Source organism: Anthonomus grandis, chromosome 8, assembly GCF_022605725.1.
Source record: "Anthonomus grandis grandis chromosome 8, icAntGran1.3, whole genome shotgun sequence".
Classification (NCBI taxonomy): domain Eukaryota; kingdom Metazoa; phylum Arthropoda; class Insecta; order Coleoptera; family Curculionidae; genus Anthonomus; species Anthonomus grandis.
This window is the reverse complement of record NC_065553.1, coordinates 26839658-26861860: the sequence shown is the minus strand read 5'-3', so window position 1 is coordinate 26861860 and position 22203 is coordinate 26839658. Positions and strand designations below refer to the sequence as shown.

Here is a 22203-nt window from a genome sequence, read left to right as displayed (position 1 = left end):
CGATCAGAAGTTTCTGTGCGAACGCATTTTACTCTATTGCGCATGTGTATTTGTCGAAAACTTGTTTCTTACTGCTGTGAGAACAAACCTATGGTAGCATGCAATGCTATCCCACCAGCAGTTCTAGTTGTGGAAAAAGGTTTATTGTGCTGCATGCAGGAACCGATGAGGACTTTATCTCCGACGCTAGTTTGATCTTCTCAAACGGTTGGCAAATCCTTCTATTATAGTCTTGGACAACGCCTCATACTATTCCAGAGTAGAAGAGAACTTTCCCTTTAGCAGTTGGAAGAAAGAGGAAATAAAAACGTGGCTAGAGCAAAAAAATATTGCTGATGACGATAATTTTTAAAGACTGATTTCCGCAGAGATACAAAACGTAAAGGTATAATAAGAAGTACGTGATCGATGAGATGGCTCTTAAATATGGGCATAAAGTTCTGCGATTACCGCCTTACCACTGCCAATATAACCCAAATGAGTTGATTTGGGGCATAGCAAAAAATTATTATGATAAGCACGCTTTCAAGACAACCGATGAAGCTAGTGTCCTTAGTTTATGGGAAGAATCCTTACATCAAATAAAGGAAGAAACATGGAGACAATCTATAAATCACACAGAAAAAATTATAACTGAAAACTATCAAACCGAGTAAGTGATAGACGAGGTACGACCCCTAATTATTATACCCCCAGACGACTATTCAAGTAGTAATTAATCTAATTATTCCGACACTGACATATCTTCAAAATCAGACTAAACTTAATTTAATGTATTTAGTTTCAGAATAAACTTCCTTTAATGTTGTAATTTTTAAATTTTTATATTTTTGCTCCTCTGTTTATATTTTATAACGTTTTTTTTAAATATAATAAGTCTTTTTAGCCTATTTAGGTCTTTTTTTTAAATTATTTTAGTAGAAAATAAAATATTATTACTTACACCCATAGAAATTAATACTAATATCCATCAAATTAAAAAAAAAATCTTATAAAAATATACATTAAAAAATTGTTTGAGAGCCGCTGGTTTCTTAACCGGGGAACTTCTATTACTTATGTATTAGGGTAAAGCGTGCCGACTATAGCCAAAGCAAGCGTCTGTACTTACATCCGTTCGATAGTATCAAAAGCCTTCGGAAAGTCCAAAAGTACCAGTGATGTTGAAATATTTTTGTCAATTGCTATTGTTATGTCATTAGTGACGAAAGTCAAAGCAACGCATGTGCTTAGGTCCTTTCGAAACCCACATTGACTTTCTGTGATAATCGTTCTTTCTGATATATTAAAACTTTTTAAAAACCGTTGATATTACCAGTAATATACTAATTATTCTTAAGTCATTAAAAGTAGATAAGTTTTTCACCTAAGGTAAAGGTTTGCCTGTAGATACCTTCCACTGATTAGGGAAGTATCTATAAATAGGTTAAAATGTCTGAAAAATAGGAAAACACCTTGTATTTTTTTCCTCAATTTATTTCTATACCACAACCCAACTACTCTTTTGGCATGATCAACTGGAGTCAAAGAAATATTGTGAAATTACAGCTAACAATAAGAGTATGATTGACGACGAACCAAAAACAGCATCCTAATAGTGCGATAGAAATAACGTTGTTGGCATGATGTGAACGTGAAAGGAGAATAGTCGATGTTGGGGTTTTAATTGAACCAGCATATACAAAACTTAAAAATAGTATTTCTATTAAACTGCAGAATCGTCAAACTACCATCAAGCAATGTGTCAAGTCGATGACTCCACACATTTAAAACTAAAAGAACGACAAATTCCTATTCACCATTTTACCAAAAACGAGAAGATTCAGATGTAGACGGAGAAACCACCGCATGGGAGATACTATAATGAGATTGATCAGGATTATTTCTTTAAAAACATCTTCGAACTACGGGGTTAGTCTCGGCATAATTGTATTTCGAAACGCAAGATTTCCTCTTGGCAATCCAAGACCAAACAATTGCAACAAGCACCTACCTTAAATATATAACAAATCACAAAATCATAAACGACGATAAAGACAGATATGGTTGTAGAACATCAGAAACTATCTAGCATATTACAGGAGGGTGCTAAATCTTTGTCTGGCTACAAAGAACGACATGATGCAGTGGCAAAAATTATTTATCAATAACTATTAATTGAACTACATTTATCGGAAATGAAGAAAGTACCATGCTATACATATATTCCTAGCTCCCACCCACAGTAAACCATAATAAACCAGACATTGTATGCTGAACTGGACTAGGTTTTGAAATTATTTCACAATATCTACTTTTTAAAGAAAATCTCTACCTGCTACTGGATAAAGCTATTATATTACGGTCGTTGTGTATAATCATTCTTTAAGTAACTTTCTTTTTCTACAATGTCTGCGTAAATCTAAAGAGCTGTTCGGTAATAAGTTGCATGATATTGTTTTATTTTCACTTTAGAGGGATTAGGTAGGTTCAGTAAGAGTGGCCACACAACTAGACTTCGCCTCTCTTATATCCCTATAGAAATGTATGTATGATACTCACAACTGTAAGTTAAACAAACAAATAACCATATTAACATAACAAATAAACATATTCTCGAAATCTTAAATAATAATAATAATAATAATAATAATAGACTGTTTATATTTCCTCATAAGATATTACATATGCTCACATAGATATAAATAAGTTTACAATATAAATACAAAGAAAAAGAAATACATCAGTGTATATTAATTCAACATGTAACTGTAAAGAGGAAATAAAGGTCATGTTTCAGCTACCCTCAGAAGAAGGAGCTGTTAAGACCTTGAATATTACACTTATAATTTAAAAAAAAAAAAAATATCGCGAACCGCATTATAAACTGTACGAGTAGCATGCATACCCTACATCCATAACTAACCGAAAAGAAAAGAAATCTAAATTATCCTAGCTTACTTATTATTTACTAATAGGAGACAGGAAAGGAGGAAGGAGGGGTACAGGTATATTAACTATATTTCTGTTGTAGACTCTTATAGTAGAGAAAAATATACATATAAAAATTTATATTTCCACACGCGCGCCAGATTCAAACACGGAATCCCGACACAAAAGAGAGCAAAACCAGGGCGACTGATTTACTGACTGATATACTGATGTCAGTATTAAAAAGAAATAACATAAATTATTTCAATGCATTAAATATTATTTTGTTTAGATGAAAGAACCATTTTTATTGATATTTTAAAAGCCGATGTAGATTTAGAAAAATCCCAAATTTTGTATTTATTAATTTTGGACACAATATTGTAAGAAAATGACTTTTTAAAGATTTCTTTCTTATGTAAAGGTATAGACAAAAGGTTATGTCTGCGAATATTTATATTGTGAACGTCAGTACGGTATCTGAGCTTATTATAGAGATATGGTGGTGCTTTAAATTTTATTATTTTATAAAAAAAACATATGGAGTGCAACTCTCGGCGATTTAACATATTAAGCCATTTAAGATCGACTAATTTATGTGCTACCCTTTCCCTACGTCTAATTCCACAAATAAACCTTATGCACGAGTTCTGTAATTTTTGAATTCTTGCAGAGTTAGCGCAGTCTAAAAATGGTCCATATACTGTATCTGCATAATTAAAATGGGATAGAATTAATGAGTCGCATAAAATTTTTTTTGTTTCTTTTGACAAATAAGATCTATGCTTGTAAAGTTTTTTTAGCATTGAAAATCCTTTCTTAAGACAACTTGTAATGTGATCTGTGAACTTTAGCTTGACGTCTATGATTAGGCCTAGAGCTTTAGTTGAGACATAAAAAGGGATAAGTTCTCCATTAAGAATTAGCTGGACATGATCCAAAACCGCCCCTCTGCTATTATCACCACAAAATAACATTGCCACGCTCTTGGCTGGATTCAATTTAAGAGAATGATCTGTCGAGACTCTATTTACTAGAGCAAGGTCAGCATTCAAACATAAATTAGCTCTTTCAATATTACTAGCATTAAATGACAAATATAATTGTGTGTCGTCGGCGTAGAGATGGTATTTACAGAATTGCAATTTATCCATAAAAGCCGACGTAAAAATGCTATACAACAAAGGACCCAGAATGCTACCCTGTGGGACGCCAGACCTTACTCTAGCCACCCTAGACTTATCTTCTCCAATTAAAACTCGTTGTATCCTATCACTTAAAAAAGATAAAATTAATTTAGTAGCTGTAGTATTAAAACCGAAATAATGTAAAATATTAATCAAAAGTTCGTGATTTAGCATATCAAATGCTTTAGAGTAATCAAGCTGTATTAAAATCATTGCATCACCCCTGTCCAAACTGGCGACAACCTCATCAGTGACGTCAGTAAGAGCGGTAACACAGCTAAATCCCTTTCGAAATCCCGACTGTTTTTGTAATATAATATTCTTATCAGTAACATAGGCGGTAATTTGTTTTTCCATCACTTTTTCCAAGATTTTTGAAAGGGCTGGTAAAATTGAAATTGATCTAAGTTCGCCATAATTTAAGGGATTATTTTTTTTAGGAAGTGGCAAAATAAAAGCAGATTTCCAAGATTTTGGAAAGTACGAGTTTAACAAACAACTATTTATAATATGGGTAATAAATGGTATTATAAATGGACAAAAAAGAATTATTAATGTTGTGTTTAAATTATCAGGCCCAAACGCCTTAGATTTAAGTTTAATAATTAAATTTGATACTAAATTTTCATCCACTGGTGTAAAAGAAAATAATGGTGGAAACTTCTGATTAGATTTATAGAAATTAAAGGTTTCTTTTGTAGGAGGAGTAATATTAGAAGTTAAATGACTGAACCAGTCGTTAAGTTCATCGACTTTTTTTAGATGTTCGGGAATTTGTCTAGATTTGTAATTTATTATATTCAGTTTATAAAGCTCCTTCCATTTGTCTCGAGTAGTGCAGTTTTGAAATTTGTTATTTAAATAAGCCTTTTTTTCATTACGTACGGCGGTGGTGGTAAAATTTCTTATCTGCTTATAATAGTTCCAATGTTCCAAATTTCTTGTTTTTCGAAAGCGCATTAAAGCCCGATTTCTGTGTTGCTTCATTATTTTTATATTATCAGTAATCCATGGACAGTAAGGTCTATTTTTACAAGTTTTAACAGTAAGAGGTGCGTGAATATCTAGTATATTAAGCATATGATTAGTAAGTATAGACACCTTTTCATCAATATCTTCAGTATCATAAATTTGATGCCAGGGTGCACCTTCTAGATCAATCTGAAAATTATCAAAGTTAATTCGTGTCAAAGGTCTGTAAGAAAACATATTGTTTTCCTTATTTAATTTATTTAGTTGTAGATTACAGTATGTTAAAAAATGATCCGATATATGTATATTTATAATACCAGAGTCAACTAAATTATCCGAATTATAGCATATTAGATCGAGAAGAGTTAACGAACCATTAGAGACTCTCGTTGGTTCAGAAATATACTGTTTTAAATCAAAAGTATCAAGAATCCCATTTAAGTCATCAACCCTACTCGACTCCAACTTAAGCATGTCTACGTTAAAGTCACCAAAACATAAAATTTTATCACATAATGTGTTAAGATTTATTAAAGTGTCCTCAAACATTGACAAAAATTCATTATAATTTCCCCTTGGCGGCCTATAAATAACTCCAACTATAATTATTTCATTCTCAATCTTTACTTTAACCCATAAATGCTCGATTGCATCAGCGCACTCGCGATATATAATTGAGTAATTTAATGTGTTGTGGATATATAAACCAACCCCACCACCTCTAGTGTATCGATCTTGCCTTTCAAAGTTGTAGTTTTCAATGAAAGTAGCCTGATCGTCAATGCCCTGAAACAACCAGCTCTCCGTTATGCCAATAACACCGTAGTCCTGGCCCGCCACATGATTCTTAAGAATATCAAAGTTATTAAGAAGTGATCTGACATTAACATGAGCACACAACATAAATTCAACAAATTATAATATAAGTTATAAAGGAGTGGTAAGAAAAGGATCGGATGGGATCTATAATATTAAAACAAAGGAAAGCCTCCTAGGCGAAAAAAAATAATCTAAAACCACTGTAGTGTAGTAAACGTTAATCCTACTTAAGTGCATCAAAACCAAACACTGACCAATCACATTAAACTAAACAATATCCAAATAATTTCTAGCCAAATTTATATTTTTCACAATTGTAGTTATTTTAATTAAGGCTTTTATATAAAACATTAAATTTATGTTTATTTAGTTAAATACAAAAATAAGTTTGTAGTAACAGAAAAAAAGAAGAAAAATTTTGTTATTTGCTAACATTACAAAATGAGAAAAAAATCCTAAGGGTTTAGTAATAGAGCAATAAATGACAGATAAATCAATAGGTGAATTTTTTTTTGAAATAACAAACGAAGGTAGAATAATAAAACTTATTTACTTAATAAAACCCTGTTTATGGTTAATTTATATCAACTTACTAAACTGCTATCAGCTAAGCATAATACGCAATGCTACCATTATCAATAAAAATTTACAAAACTCAGGTATTAACTACTTCTGCGAATGAACCCAATAGAAAAAAAAAACATAAAAATAAAAAAAAGATATAATATATGAATAAAATATAAAAGTCACCTACTTGCATTGTTCACTTATTGTTATTAGGTCTCCTTCGTCATCAGCCCTATGTACTTCACCACCAGCCTTCACATACACAACTCCAAAATGACACCATGCACTTTTGTCCCCAAACTTAGAAACTGCCGCACTTAGAAGTGTCAGTCTTGCCTTAGTTAAATCTTCTTTCACTACAACTCCCGAGTTTTTTAAACATTTTCGCTGTTTTAAGATTTGCAGCCGTTTGTTAATATCGCGGAATGAGACTAGTACTGCCGGCGGCTGATCCTCTCGCGATCGATTTTTGGCAAAAACTCGGTAGGAATTTTTTATGTCGGACGGAGCAATGTTTATATTCATTTTTTTGGTAAAGAAATTAGAAACTTGCGTGTTAATATTTTCGGCTTCTGTGTACTGAAGTCCAAATATTCGGATGTTTTTATTTCGAGAAAACTGTTCCTGGTCATCGAGTGCCTTGCGCAGGCGATTGTTTTCTTTTTTTATTTTGGAGACTTCGTCATTAAGGGTAGAAATATTTTCCTTAATTTCTTTAAATTTGTCATTAAACATATCTCGAACAGTTTCAACGACCGTTCGAGAGATAGTCTTTCGAAAATCGTCGCTAAGCTTCTCGTTTAATATTTCTGTAATTAAACACCTTAGTTGATCCAGTTCCGCCTTCTTGAACACCATCTTGACAGATGTCAGTTTAGGACGTTAGGTATATATAAATAGGTATCCAAAATCAAACCTACACTTTTAGCACACACCGCAATTTTGTTCAATATCATGATATTTGATTTAACAGGGTTACGTTTAAGATTGTCCTTTGAGGCTAATTGTTTAAGTAAACTTAAATTTTGATTAATTATATAAGTTGTACACTGATGTAAAAAAGTGTAATATTTTAAATTTGCTTTTAAAAGCTCATGATTATTAGTATCTAGAGCTTTGGGTAAGTCCAAAAGTACCAGTGCTTTATTTTTATCAATTGCTGTAATAATGTCATCAGGGATGGTAGCCAAAACAACACCTATGCTTAGATCTTTTCGATAGTATTCAAAGCCATCGACAAGTCCAAAAGTACCATATTGACTTTCTGGGATAATCTTAATAACATTACAATACTGAGTCAGTTGATTGTATAATACATTTTTAAAAACGGATATTACCTCGTCACTACCGGTAAAATACTCATTATTTTTAAGTCGTTAAAAGTAGATGGATTTTTTACCTTAGGTAAAGTAATATTCTTATATTAATATCACAGGAAAATGACTAATTTAGATCGCGTGAAAGCAGTCCTTTATGTAAGAACTAATGGTTTTTTATTTTTTTATTGTTCTAAAGATGATCAAGCACCTGCCAGTTAAAACTTAATTTATCAAGTAAACTACTCTAGTTTTCTTAAAAGAATTTTTTGTTCAAGTCACAAAATACTCATACCTTCAAAATTTCTTAGGAAGATAACTTGGTGTTTATATTTGTATGTAAGAATAGTACTTTCAACTTTAGGGCAGGAATGTAAAGGTGCTTTATTTGCTGCGAATCGGATTTTCGATGTCATGCAAGATCGTGTAAGTTTTAATTCCCAACCTATGGCACATTTTAAGAATAACCTTCTTTCGCCCCTCGGTATGTACATAATACGAATAATTTTACCTTTCCCCCAACAATAGTGCAAAGAGAGTATTTATATGTCGGTTATTATTAGAATAAGGCAAAACAAATGCACGTCGAAAATGTGAACGTACTGCCGAGTATTCCGGACGTTACGGTGCTCTAATTTATGACCAAACGGCAGATTTAGCAGAGACGAGTAGACCATCCTAGAACACATCAAGACTAACCCAATCTATTGTCGAATTCTAATGATCCGTTCATTTCTTATGTCATAGATGAAAAAAGTGATTATTTTTAAACGCAAGGTAATAATTTTAGTTGGTAAAATCTTCGCAGTAAAAACAGTATGTGGAACATTCACGTCGGGCCGTGTATGAATGTGTGGAATTACGGTTCTTTGTCGTCGATCCGATCGGTGGAGCGAGCGGAAAAAGATAAATTTTCTGGCTAAAAATAGGGCGAATGCTGAAGAATTCCTTGGATAATGTAAATTTAGCGTTTACTTTGAAAACGTCATAATCTGGACCAAATAGATGCGTGAACAAAATTAATGTAAAATAGTAGTAAAAACTATTTATGGGAAGAAAGTGATAGACGTTTCTTCCTTGTATAGGAGGAAAATTGTATTCTCTCTGGCACAGTAGTAATCTAATCGGAAGGATTGAAATTAAAAAGAGCTTAAAAAGTAGTAATAAATTAATTTTATTTTTCTATTTTTTTGGATTTCCGTTTAAAAACCCTAAAGCTAAAAAAGTCAGCCCCATTATTAAAGAATTATAATTTAGGATGATTCTGAGTGTAGTGAGAAATAAAACGAGGTACTGACTAAGCAAAATACAATTTAAAGATTATTCAAGCTGTATTAAAGAAGACAAATGCGGTAGAGATTAAAAAAAGGAAGAAAAGGCAATATTTTTCTATATTTTTTGGCTTGATTGAAAGAGATTTTAATGATACAATGCAGTGAGTAAACTAATTTAAACTGTAGTATAGAAATAAAATGAGGAAGAGATGAAATATTGTAACGTCATAAATTGAAATAACACAAGCGGACACGCCGCACCACATCTCTGGAGACACGTGTAAGATCAGCGAATCTTCCGGAATCATGGTCCACCGAGTATACAAGGAGCCGGGTCGCGGTTAGTTCATAGATCAGTTCGAGATATTGGCGCAATATTTAAATCGGACATAAATAGTATGTTCAAATTCAGACCTAAAAAACGGTAATTTCTGTTTATATGACAATACTTTAATTTTAGAAACGTTTATGCTCAAAAGATTTGAATCGAACCACGTTTTAATTATGGTGACTAGGTCATTTGATACGATTCTATGTAGTGCATTAACTCTGGAATGCTCCAAATAAAATCTGCAAGAGATAGATTTTTTTTACCGCTGATATCGAGATTAGCGATATCACTTATAAACAGTTGAAACAAAAGAGCGGGCCTTTGAACTGGACCTTGAGGTAACCCACATTCAATATGCATTCCACATTATCAACCTTTAGATGCTTCTGTTATTAAGAAATGACTTAAACGATTTGAGAGGTGTTCGTCTTAACACACAGTGCTGGAACTTATTAATTAAGATATGATGTTAGGGATTATTTTATAAAATTGATTTAACCTCGTAAAAGAGATCATCCGTTTCAATTAGTACTTCTATATTGTGAGCGATAAGTATTATTATAAATGTTTAAACCAAGTTTTTGAGCATGTTTACGAACTCCACAATCCATTTAGCAGTTTTGCTTCTTCCCTTGTAAACCGGATATTTATTTAACATGCAAAACCGCTTAATTCAATTAGTTAAAATAGTTTATGTCTAATTAGAGTGTGCTCAAAGTTGTAACAGGAGAAATGAGAGTTTCCTCGCCATATGGAATTTCAGAGGTCTGGTGAGTGGTGTTTTTTTTCCGATTCAAATGCATTATTTGAGATTTACGGGATATTCATAAGTGTTTCTATCCAATCGACTTATTCATCATAATAAAAACACATGATTGACACAGTCGAAAGCTTTAGAGAAATCGCAGAAATTGTTGCTGTAGAGTGATCCTTATTTAGACAGGAGTATACTTTACTAAATTGTTGGGGCATTGGTTACTCAAGAATACAAACTGATGGGCTGTAAGTATTTTATATTCAAACAGATAGGATAGAAGCCTTTTTTTAAGCAATCTTTCAATAATTTCATTGACCCTGTATCAATTTAAAAAAAGAATGCTTAAATGAATATTGCTACAAAAAGTAGAGTATGCGTAGTCTTGGTTTTATCACTAGAAATAGTGTACATTTTTCACCTTATTGTTTGAAATTACTTTATTACTCTTTGGTACGTTCCGTGCTTGAGTATGCGTCTGTAATTTGGTCCCCTTATTATGATTCTCATATTGAACGCCTTGAGGCTGTACAAAGAAGATTCTTAAGATCCCTTGGTTATAGAGCTGAAGTAAATATTTTTCGTAATTATTACATCGACTATAATGCTATCAGTGTCCAATTTAATATCCCTAATCTTGAAGTCAGACGGCATTATTCTGATGCTTTAACGTTTTATAAGATCTTAAATGGTTTATATCATTGTCCTATCATCTTGGAAGCAATTCCTTTTAACACCTGTCAAAGAAGGATCAACTCTTCTATGTTTCGTTTACCCTTTCATTCGGCCAACTATGGGTTTTTTTCTCCACTGACTAGGACCTCGCGTTTCTTTAATGAAAATAGTTTGGATCCTTTTTCCGGCGGCTTACGGTCATTCAAATCAAAAATAAATAATCTTACACTTTAACCTACATTCCTTGGATAGTGTTAAGTTTTTAGTTAAGTTTTTAGCCCTGTTGATGATTGTTTTTTCAGAGGTTTTATCTTGGTATATTTTTTCTTGTAATTCTAGTATTGTATTTATATTGTTATATTGTCTAGTATTTTGTATTATCTATTTTGTTTTTGTAAACTGGCTCTGCCGTATATTGAAATAAATAAAATAAATAAACAAAAAGATCTTTAATTTGATCATAAAAGGGATAGTGCCGTTTAAAATTAAGGGGTGTGGGTGCATAGAGCCTAGGAGGCTGCTCATTGCATGACCTTAACATGCTAGTTCTTCTTCCCTCTACCTATATAACGTTTGTACATTTTCCTTTTAATTTTTCTTCTGGTTAGTCTAATTTTGTTTGTTTTATTTTTTTGTTTGTTTTTCGTTTAAATTGTCTGCTTTTTTCCTTCTTTCCTTCTAAAATCTCCTGAAGCATGTTGCTTATTGTAACGTCTTAAATTGAAGTAACACAAGCGGACACACCGCACGACAACTCTGGAGACGCGTGGAAGGTAAGCGAATCTTCCGGAATCATGGTCCGCCGAGTATACAAGGAGCCGGGTCGCGGTTAGTTCATAGATCAGTTCGAGATATTGGCGCAATATTTAAATCGGACAGAAATAGTATGTTTTAATTCAGACGTAACTAACAGTAAAAACGCTAAATTATGTTTATATGATAAGACTTTAATTTTAGAAACGTTAATGCACAAAAGATTTGAATCGAACCACAATTTGATAATTATGGTGACTAGGTCATTTGATGGGATACTATTTAGTGCCTTAACTCTGGAATGCTCCAAATAAAATCTGCAAGAAACAGATTTTACCGCTGATATCGAGACTAGCGATATCATCTATAAACAGTTGATACAAAATAGCGAGCCCTTAAGCTGGACCTTAAAGTAACCCACATTCTATCGGCTAGCAAGACGTCAAGATATGACTTAAACCATTTGAGAGGTGTTTGTCTTAACACGCAGTGCTGCAACTTATTAATTAAGGTATTATGATGTTAAGGATTATTTTATAAAATTGATTTAACCTCGTAAAATAGATCATCTGTTTCAATTAATACTTCTTTATTGTGGCCGATAAATATTATTACAAATGAAGGGTACAGGCTAAAAAGGAGGAACGTCAATTTTTGCTCATTTTCTTGAGCTTCAGTCCATTCAACTTTTAAGAGAATAATTTTTACAATATTTTTACTGCAGTAATTGAGAAATATTTATAAAATTGCACTTACCAAATTTAAAATACTCTCCCTTGTAACTGACACATCTCTCAAAAATAAATCTGCTTTTTTGAACCAAAAATATTTTTGGTTTATATGTATCATCGGTCCCTGATCCACTTTTGTTAGATTTTAATACTAGCGTCAGTTCTTTTTTGTACATTGTTCGTATGGTTTAAAGTTTATTTTTAATATCAGCCGTCGTTAAATTATCCATTTCTATTTCCTTTAATATAGAAGATAATGCATTATCTCTAGCATCCCTATCTTTATAGGAATTTAATTTGCCGATCCACAAACAGTCGTGTTTCTGATACAAATCTAAAAAGCGAAGGACAATATTTTCTGGCCACTTTCCAGCCATTTTTCAAAAAGGAAACCAAAAGCCCTACCAACAACTGACACACAAAATAAAAACTATTTTCAATATAAACTACACCGACAAATTGAACGAAATAGTTCAGACCAGTCGATTCACGCATAAAAATAACATAATGACTCATACTTAAACGATAAAGTTGGAATAGGTTGAACTTTTGTGGAAGCGATTTTTGTCGTTCAACAAAAATTGAAATATCGGTTCACTCGTGAGAACCCAGCTTAAGCTGTGCTGGCTAAAAAGGTGGTGAGTCCGCGCACCACGTTCTAAGAAGGGGAAACGTCACAAATGCACGTTATTCTGGAACTGTCAGAACGCTCTCGTAGCTGCAGTTGCTTTTATTTTGTGATTGTGTTTACCGATTCTGGTGTTTAGTTATTGTTTTTCAAACTTGCAGAAATATAATTGAAAAGTCGTGTTTTAATACTGTAGTGCTAATAAACAGTATAAAATGAACCCAAGTGTCAGCAACAGTGACGACTTTGCTGTTATGCAAGTTCAAGGAAAAAAGAGAAGAGGTTACGGAAGTATAACCGATGTTTCTAAAAAAACTTAACCTACAAAGCCACGTGACAGAAAGCGACTGCCAATGTAAACGTCTCAAATGTGTTGATAAACTTCCACCTAATGCAAAACAGTGACTTTAGACAATATAAATCCGTGGATGAGCAAAACATCTATTTGTGTGGACTTATTAGTGTCTGTTCTGTACAAAAGCGACCTCCACGTAACGCAGAAGAGGTCGTAAGATTACATGACAGTTCATTTGCTAATCGTCTCAGAATCTCTTTAGATAGTGAGACAACAGAAGTAGAGACACCTGTTTCTTTTAAGGCTTTTTTTTCCTTACATTGTATAACCAAAAAAAAGCTTGAAATTCTTCAGAAAAATCATCTTTCAATTGATAAACGAGGAATATACTTAAATAGGCCTCTAAAGCTGAAACAGGAATCTAAAGATCTAGTTGTCAATCATATTAGTTCTTTCAAAGGATAGCACAGCCATTACAGTCCTGCCCGAAACAAAAAAATCTACAGTATGTAAAAAAACACTGTTACAGTTCAAAAATATCGTTTGTCATATGAAACATATAGATCCATTTTCTCACGAGACTTCAACATATTACTTGGTTACTCAAGGTCGGACACGTGCAGTATAGTCAAGTGCAGCAACTAGATGACAAAATCACTACCCTCCAACAGCAAAATCTACTTCACAAGCATAAAGCTCTAACAAGCATTAAGCTAAAGTGTTTTATTCAAGAAAAAAGATTGCAAAATTATCCAGTCGGGCAAATGAGAACAAAGAAGCAATATGCATGGATTTTGCTAAAAATCTGTCAGTGCCCAACATTAGCACAAATGATGTTTATTATAAGAGACTATTACATACGTATATATAATTATTAATTATTATACGAGAGTTATCTGTATTCTCTTTTAATATTCATGTTTTGTCGACTAGTCAAAGTATTTTATTGTGGTTGGTTTCCATCTGGTTCCTTCTAAAATCTCCTTTTAGGAACTAAAGGTCAATACTGAAGCATGCTGTTTAGGTCTACTCTTGGACTTAATAATACATTTTTTTTTAAGTATAAGTTTCTTGGGATACTTCATAAGATGGGAAGCGAAAGAAATAACGATTGTTTAAAACAAATTGGTTGTTTGCTCTTGTTCGTGATCTTTTATATTTTTTTCTCTTTTTCCTTTAGTTTTCTTTTTCCTTTAGTTACTATTTCGTGAAGAAGCCAAAAAGCAGAAATAGTATCCTAACAACTTATTAACTTATACTTTAACTTATTAACCAGACTAGACTATCATGTAAAATTGCAATTTTGCGTTTAAAATGTAGAAAATAGATAGACCTACGTATAAATCTAAGGGTTGGCAATGCTGCTGAGAAGGAACCGATAACCCTATTGCAGTTGTATCATTTTTCGGGAAATATAAAGTAAACGTTGTCAAATGCCAAAATAATCAGTGTTACCATTATACCACTTCTAATAGGCCGTCGCCTTCTATGTACCGATAATTTTATTAGTGTCATTTCTTTTCGGTGCCTCCTTTCGCTTCGTTACCCCGAAAACATGTGCATTTCACCCATCTCTTATTGCCCGTTTCATTTAAGCTTTTAAATTAAGCACAACTCTAGACGTTCGCCGTTTTTTCCTTCACACCATGTTTGATTTATATGCAGAATGTTCCTTTGGTAACAGGAAGCCCATAAAGTAACAATGTCCATTTGGCATTCCCGACTGTCTGTCAACATATCTAATTAGAAAAAGTTTATATGTTAACAATAAGAGGCTCTTTATTTATGTTGTTTAATCTCGTATAACGTGGGCGAAACTTACTCGTTTTTATATAGTAATAATTGTTGTGTATCTATTCAAGGCAAACTGCTCGTTATATATACTATATGTTAGCTGTAATTGGTCATTTTTATGGCTAATTTTGGATTGGGAATGTAGAATGGAACTTTAGTGGTTTATCAATTATGTATATGTCAAAATTCAAAAATGTCACTGTCACATAGCATTTTAACAAGTGACATATGACAATCATTCTCAGGTGTCAAGGTAATAGATTCAAAGTTTACTGTAAAATGTTGATTATTTCTTAAGAAATCACTGTTTTTTCCTTGGATTATCTGACAAGTATAGCATAACACACTATAAAGATTAAAAACTATGAAAATGTCACTGTGACAATGAATTTTGACAAGAATCAATTCCAACATGTTACAAGAAATTGCGAATTGCGACGAGTCATATACAAATGTCAACGCGAAATTCTAGCTACTCTTCCGATGGTTGAAGATATAGCGAATAAGAACAGGTGTTAGCACTACGTTTACGACGTGACTACAGCGCACCCTTCGCAGCCATTGGAACTATTTGACAAATAAATATGAATAATAATAATATTGCAGGTACTTAGAATACCCATTGAGTTATGTCAAGAAAAAGTAAATATATTTTTTATAGCGATTTTTTCAAGCATTTGAAATGATTCTGGATTTTTTGTAGAAGAGAATTCCAGGTTTTTGAAATAACTTTGAATGCATTCCTTCGAGGAAGTTGCAATAATGACTCATTCATAATTTTGCAAGCATTTTCAAAAATGCTCAAAAGGATTAATCAAATTAATTGATGATTTTGAGTACAAAGGTTTAAATATGTGTGTTAAAAATTTTAAAGTTATGAGCCTTTCTTTGAAAAAAAATGTTTTTCTTCTAAAAAATTCAGTTTTTGCATTTGGACAAAAACTAAAACAGAAATGTCAAAATATGACAGGAGTCAACGGAAAGTTCAAAAAACATAATTCTGGAAAATTTGAATATCCCGAAAAGTCACCGGGCAAGTCCGGAAATTGTCTTCAATGAGTCGCTTAAAAAGGTACAATGGCATAAAATTATTAAAAGTGGGAATATTTCACCATTTTCAAGAAACCATTAATTATCCCCACAAAAAAAAATCACCTGCTTTCCGAAATTTCACTTAACCTGGCAACGCTACTTAATTATCATATATAGTCAGCAGCCTTTGACGCATCCTAAAATACCGCACAATTAGTCTATTCTAGAATAGAATGGTTAAAAATCCACAGATTTATGTCGCGAAGCATACAATTAAAAATGGGAATGTTTCACTACTTCCAAGAAACCATTAATTATCAAACGGATTAGAAAGAACCCGCGGACACCGGATGCAGCATTAAATGCTATTCGTATTAATGGTATTCAAATTAACAGTTGATTTCCTTGATGCACGAAGTGAACGAAGAAATTCATTTTAAATTAAAAATTTATTTTTAAATGAAGCGACAACCCTGGAATGTTTGTTGGCTATAGAAAAATTTAAATATCAAAAGGATCTCAAGTTCAAAGATCAGACTGAAGTCAATAAATATAGTTCTCAACTTTGTTCAGTTTTCATGAAACAGCCATATACTGAATATTCACCGAATATTCCAAGAACATTCATAGAATGTCTCTGTTAGTGCTTCATTTGGCTTTTACAGTTAAAATTGGTAAAAATGCACTCCAACTTTAACACAAAAATACCTTTTTTCTTTCAAACTCATCCTCAGGAATCTATTTGTCAGTGTAAAAAAAATTACGTTATTTTTTTGTGGTCGTTAAATTACTGTTGCGATTATTACGCAGTGGCTGATAAAGTAATAAGTAAGTAAGTAATAAAGCTGGGATACTTATTTTATTATATCAAAGCCAATACTTCTCTTGGTTGATCCACATATAAAATGTCCAGCCTTTCATATCATATAACAAGTAACATTTTATGAATCTTATTCTGAGATTGAAACTAGTTTAGTCAGAGTTTTAATAGATTAGAATTTGATTTCTACACCTAGGCACCAATCTTCACATAACCAAGTCCTTATATTATAGTTAAACTTTTATACTTTATATAGAGTTTCATGGAACTCATCAAATTTGCAGGTGATTATTAGGAATTTTGTCTTTTTTATGTTGGTGGTAATTCCGCCCTGTGGTCCAGCTGCCTTTGGAGTTCATTAATGCAATCAGAATTGTGTCATCTGCATACTGTATATTGTTGATCCATTGATGTGCGCTATACTTTGATGCCTAATTGAGAGCTTCTTGGAAGATTTTCAGAATAAATATTAAACAGAAGTGGAGAGAGAATACTCCTGGAACACGAAATGGGGTAGAAAGGAAGGAAGAGTGGATTTTTAACCCCTAAATCAGCATAAATCTCCATCTGAGCTCCAGAAAGTAGAGACTCTTGTGCTTTTGACCCCTAAATAGGCTGTTACGGACATTCATAAGACAGAAGAACCATAATATTTTAATTATTCAGCTAAATTATTCGGCTAAAAGACACGTAGGCTACGACGTTTCGTTTTTTTAACTCGATCATCAAATTAATGTTTTGTTTTTACAAATACGGATCTGTCATCTGGACAATACCTTACAAACTTCTGAAAAAATTCAAAAAAAATATATTTTTATACTCTAAATTTTGCAGTAATTTATGACAATTTAACTCATATAAATAATGAAAGCAACGCCTGATAATGAAGTTTTTTTTTGGGATTTTCTATTATTTTTTACAGTCAAGCCCAGTTTCTTTTACTTCCAAATTCCTGTTTCAAAGATCTTCAAACTTGACTTTTATTACTTTCACACCCTGTCTTACAGCTCTTAGGATTTTCTACGCCTTTATAGCTTCGTTGTCAAATCTAACTGTAGCTGATTGGTTCCAGTACAAGATTTCAATACGGCGTATTTTTTTTGCCAAGTCGTCTCAGCATTTGAACGAATTTATGATATGCGCTGTATCAAATTCTTTTTCGTAATCTATGAAATATATCTCTATATCTTTTCTTTGATCGTAACAGTGCTGGACCAACACATGGATGGCCTCCAGTGCCTGTTTTGTAATGAGACTTCTTTTAAACGAGGCAATAGAATTCTTTAAAATAAGTCATTGGGTTGGGAATTTTCTTGTGTTATAAATTTAGTTAAAAAGCCTTTTTAGTCTAATAATACTTTCGTCGTCTAGTAATTTGAGTAGTTCAACTGGTCTAGACATTCTTTTATCTTCTGAGCTTTTTATTGCTGTTGTAATCTCTTCCATCGCAATTGACTGCCCAGACAAGTCATTTTCTAGATTATTTTCTAACTGAGCTCTATTATCTGCAAAGGGATTTCTAATATATTGTTCCAAATTTTCTGTGTGTTATATTTGCCATTTATCCTTATTCATTTTGTATCTTATAGAAAGTCTGTTTCCTATATACTTGAGCTGTTTCTTTAATTTTTTTGCGCAGGTTATACTCATTGTCTCATTTTTTCGCACTATTCCTTCAGCCACTTTTCGCCACTCCTATTGCTTTTTATAATATTTTGCGACATCATATATTTCCTTCTTATTTCAAATATTGTTAGTACTTCGCCTGTCATCCATTTGTTCTTTTCAACATTTTGATTGTATCCTATTTCCGTTTTTGCCGTATTTATCATCTTTTCTTTCATTTCATTCTATATGTTATCAAGGTTCGCTTCCTCAGTTCTCCACAATATATTGCAGGTTGATAAACCTTTAAATCATTGCTAAGATAATTATTTTATTAAATCAAAGCCTATGCAGATAGGATTAAGCACGCCCCAACCAAAAGCCTACTAACTACCAAATTGAATAACCCAAAAACGGATATTTACCCCTTAATTGATCCTCAAGAACTTCTATATATTAATAAAAAAAATTAAAATATTTTGTTGGGCGCCCAAGTTATGCTCAAAACCGTCAGGTAACAAATAAAAATGTTGATGCTGCAATAAGCATTTAAATATTGACCAAATTGTCTTTAATTGAGAGGGTTTTTGAGGACTTTTTAAGGAGTGAGGTTTGAAACATATAATTGAGGTTTAAGATACCAATGTAGATTTCTTTACCTTCCCCTGCCCCAGTGACGTCAAAACAACATTAATTTTTACGGTCTATTCAGATCAAATATTCCAGAAACTTCATTCCCTTAAGGTACATGGGCACTCAATTATTAAGAAAACCAATGGAGTATCTACATTTTTTTTATAACATTCTGGAGGGAAATTTCTTCCCCACCTGTAAACCAACAGAACTGTACTGGTATTTGTCTTCTTCCCTTTTATATCTGGATCTTACCTGATCATCCCTCAATAAACAATTAACATTCCTCCATCCCCCGACCATGGTACAGTTACACCCCGGCACGTCATCACAAATAGTGTGTCCAGTTTGGGCTACCGAAAATCCTAAAATGGTGCACACGAGCACTAGTGTTCCAGGCACGAACACCAATTTGAATCTCTCCGCACTTTTCATTATTACGTTTCGAATGATGATGTCGTCCAATCATCATCACACCCCGCACATCGTTAACTAACTACCCTACGTTTCGGTTACCGTTGGTCTCATCCGGGATTTTCTTTGAAAGGACATTAGTGAATGAAGTTGACGATCGGTACGAGTCGGGCACGTTCGTATGTGACTTACAGCTTGACTAAACGCAGACTGATGCTGGGCTTATTTTGTGTTACGAGCTGCGGACTGGCCTACCCCGACTTTCTTAATGGTTATATTGGACAGTGGCGTAGAGCAGGTTTTATGCATATCTAGAAAAATATAGTAAAACATTTTTTTTATTATAATATGATTATTTTTTCATAGGCAGAAAAGCACACTTACTACAGCAGTGATTTAAAGGTTACTGGTATCGATTTTGATGCGACCAAATAAATCTCTCAGCTGTGACAATTATAAAGAGAATGATGAGAATGAATCCCATAAAATTACCATTGGAAGCAGAAAATTAATTACAATGATCTTGCCATATTATGAATCCGAAACGTATCTATTTTTTTTTGGTTTTCAGAATTCGTGACTACACCCTTTGCAGGCTTAAAATCACTGTTGTAATAATTGTAAGTCATTGAGAAATTCAAAGTTTTAAATAGAGGTCTTAGGTCTATGATCACTGCTGTGACAGTTAATTCATTTGATCCAAATTGATAAGGTAAAAAAAAAACATTTTTCTCTCTAGAACCTATAAATCACTACTAAAATAAGGAATTATCTTTTTCATACCGATAAATGGCAAAAAAAACAAAAATGTGGTTTTGGGTTATTCAGATCAATTCAAATCACTGCTGAGATAATTATTTTATCTTATCCAAACCAATACCTGACTGAAGTAAATCAATGATATGTTAAATAATTTATCCCAAGCAGTACCTAAAATCTACTATGAAACAAAATTATTTGATATTAGTTATATTAAGAGCGTATTGAACAATAAAATTTTATTATCTTATAAACAAGAGAGAGATTTTTTTTATAGATAACCATGTGACAGTTTAATAAAAAAATGTTATAAGGCAATAAGTAATTTGGTATAAAGCATTTATAAAACAATGTTATACAAATTACTTTCAGTGACTTTATAGTTATAAGGATTATATTTATAAAAATATTTTATTATACTCTCTAAAATTATATAGTATTTATAAGAGTTTTATAAAATAAATATGTGTTTTTATCACAAAATTGTTGTTTAAGAAGATTATATAACTTTCTGAATAGACCCGGAAAATTAATGTTGTTTTGACGTCACTGGGGCAGAGGAACGTAAAGAGATCTACCGTGGTATCTTAACTCTAAATTATACGCTTTAAATTGATTTATGATATCTGCTAGAATAAAATCTGTTTTATTTTTTTTTGCCAATACTTATTTATAAAGATAATTTTTTTTAAAATGTCTGTCAAAAGAATTTCTTCTTGGAAAAAAATTAAAAAATGGGGATCTTAGAAGGAAAGTAAAGAAAAATATTTTAAAAACCATATTTATTCGGATTCAAATATTAGGGAGGTAATTAGATTTCTGTCTTCATCAGAAGACACTTATCAACCTGAAACATTGGAAAATTGGTCAGAATTCTGACATATCAGATATCGATGACCATGAAGTGGAAGCTATAAATAGTACCAATAAAGTTAATAATCTCACTGATATTTCTAAAAACATAAAGACTACTAAGTGAGCTGAGGTTGAGGGCAATAAACTATAACATAAGTCCAGATTTTTAATAAAAGAATTCCAAATATTATTCCTTTAGATCTCTTAGAATAACAAAATCAAACCTTTCCTTGAATTTTACACCTATAAAAGCGCAATCTGTTAAGTGTTAATAGCATTCGCGAATAAAACAATTTTATTTTAAGCGGATTCTTTATAAAATAAAAATATATATTCCTTTTATTACAGATAAGATAATTATGTTATATTAGTGTTTCTTAGTAAATTAAATAGATTTATCTAATGACGTTTATTTAGGTTTCTTTCCGCCATGTTGGCTTTTACGAATTAAATAAAATGCATATTCAAATTTAGAAAAGGGAAGTGGCTGTGTTGCTTGCAGGACAATACAAATTAATCAAACGAGATGTATTCAGAGCAACTTTATTTTAAAAGCTTAGCAGAGCGCTTTCGGCGTATAAGCCATCATCAGTGCTAATTGTCAGTTAAGCCCAGAAGTTTACCATAGGGGAAACACATTTAATATTATTAAAATTATACGGAACCCTAAACAGTTGTTCTGTTGAACTGTTGAACACTACACTGTTCTGTATAGTCTTAAGTGTTCCTAAATGTTATGTATATTGGTGAGTAGAAAAGAGGATAAATTTAGAGAATTCGGTCATGTTAGAGATCTGCTGAAATCTGGTCGTCCTGCTTGAGATGAAAATGAACAACTTGACGTTTTGCTTTCTTTGGAAGAAAGCACCATGCACTCCTGTGTCGCAGATTGGGGCAAATTTACACATGGCGAAATCTATAGTTCACCGAATAGTTAAAAAGCACAAATATCACCCCTACAAAGTTATTCCTGTGCAAGAGTTATTTGATGACTATTTCGATAGGCGAAATGAGTTTTATGAACGCTTACAAAACATGTGTAATCTAAATAATAATTTAGTAACAAATGTTATTTTTTC

General features: G+C 32.4%; 2 protein-coding genes across 6 annotated transcripts in view; one reads left to right on the top strand and one right to left on the bottom strand.

Moving 5' to 3' along the window:
• The window catches only part of LOC126739402 (uncharacterized), a 119599-nt gene extending 99890 nt beyond the window's left edge, over positions 1-19709 (bottom strand). For both annotated transcript variants that reach the window (XM_050445072.1, XM_050445073.1), the window contains exon 1: positions 19352-19709. In XM_050445072.1, coding sequence (XP_050301029.1) covers positions 19352-19531 — 180 coding nt within the window. In that variant the 5' untranslated portion in view covers positions 19532-19709. The remainder of the gene's footprint in view (positions 1-19351) is intronic.
• Positions 1-22203, top strand: part of LOC126739392 (E3 ubiquitin-protein ligase MYCBP2) — a 714511-nt gene that overhangs the window by 420825 nt on the left and 271483 nt on the right. The window lies entirely within an intron of this gene.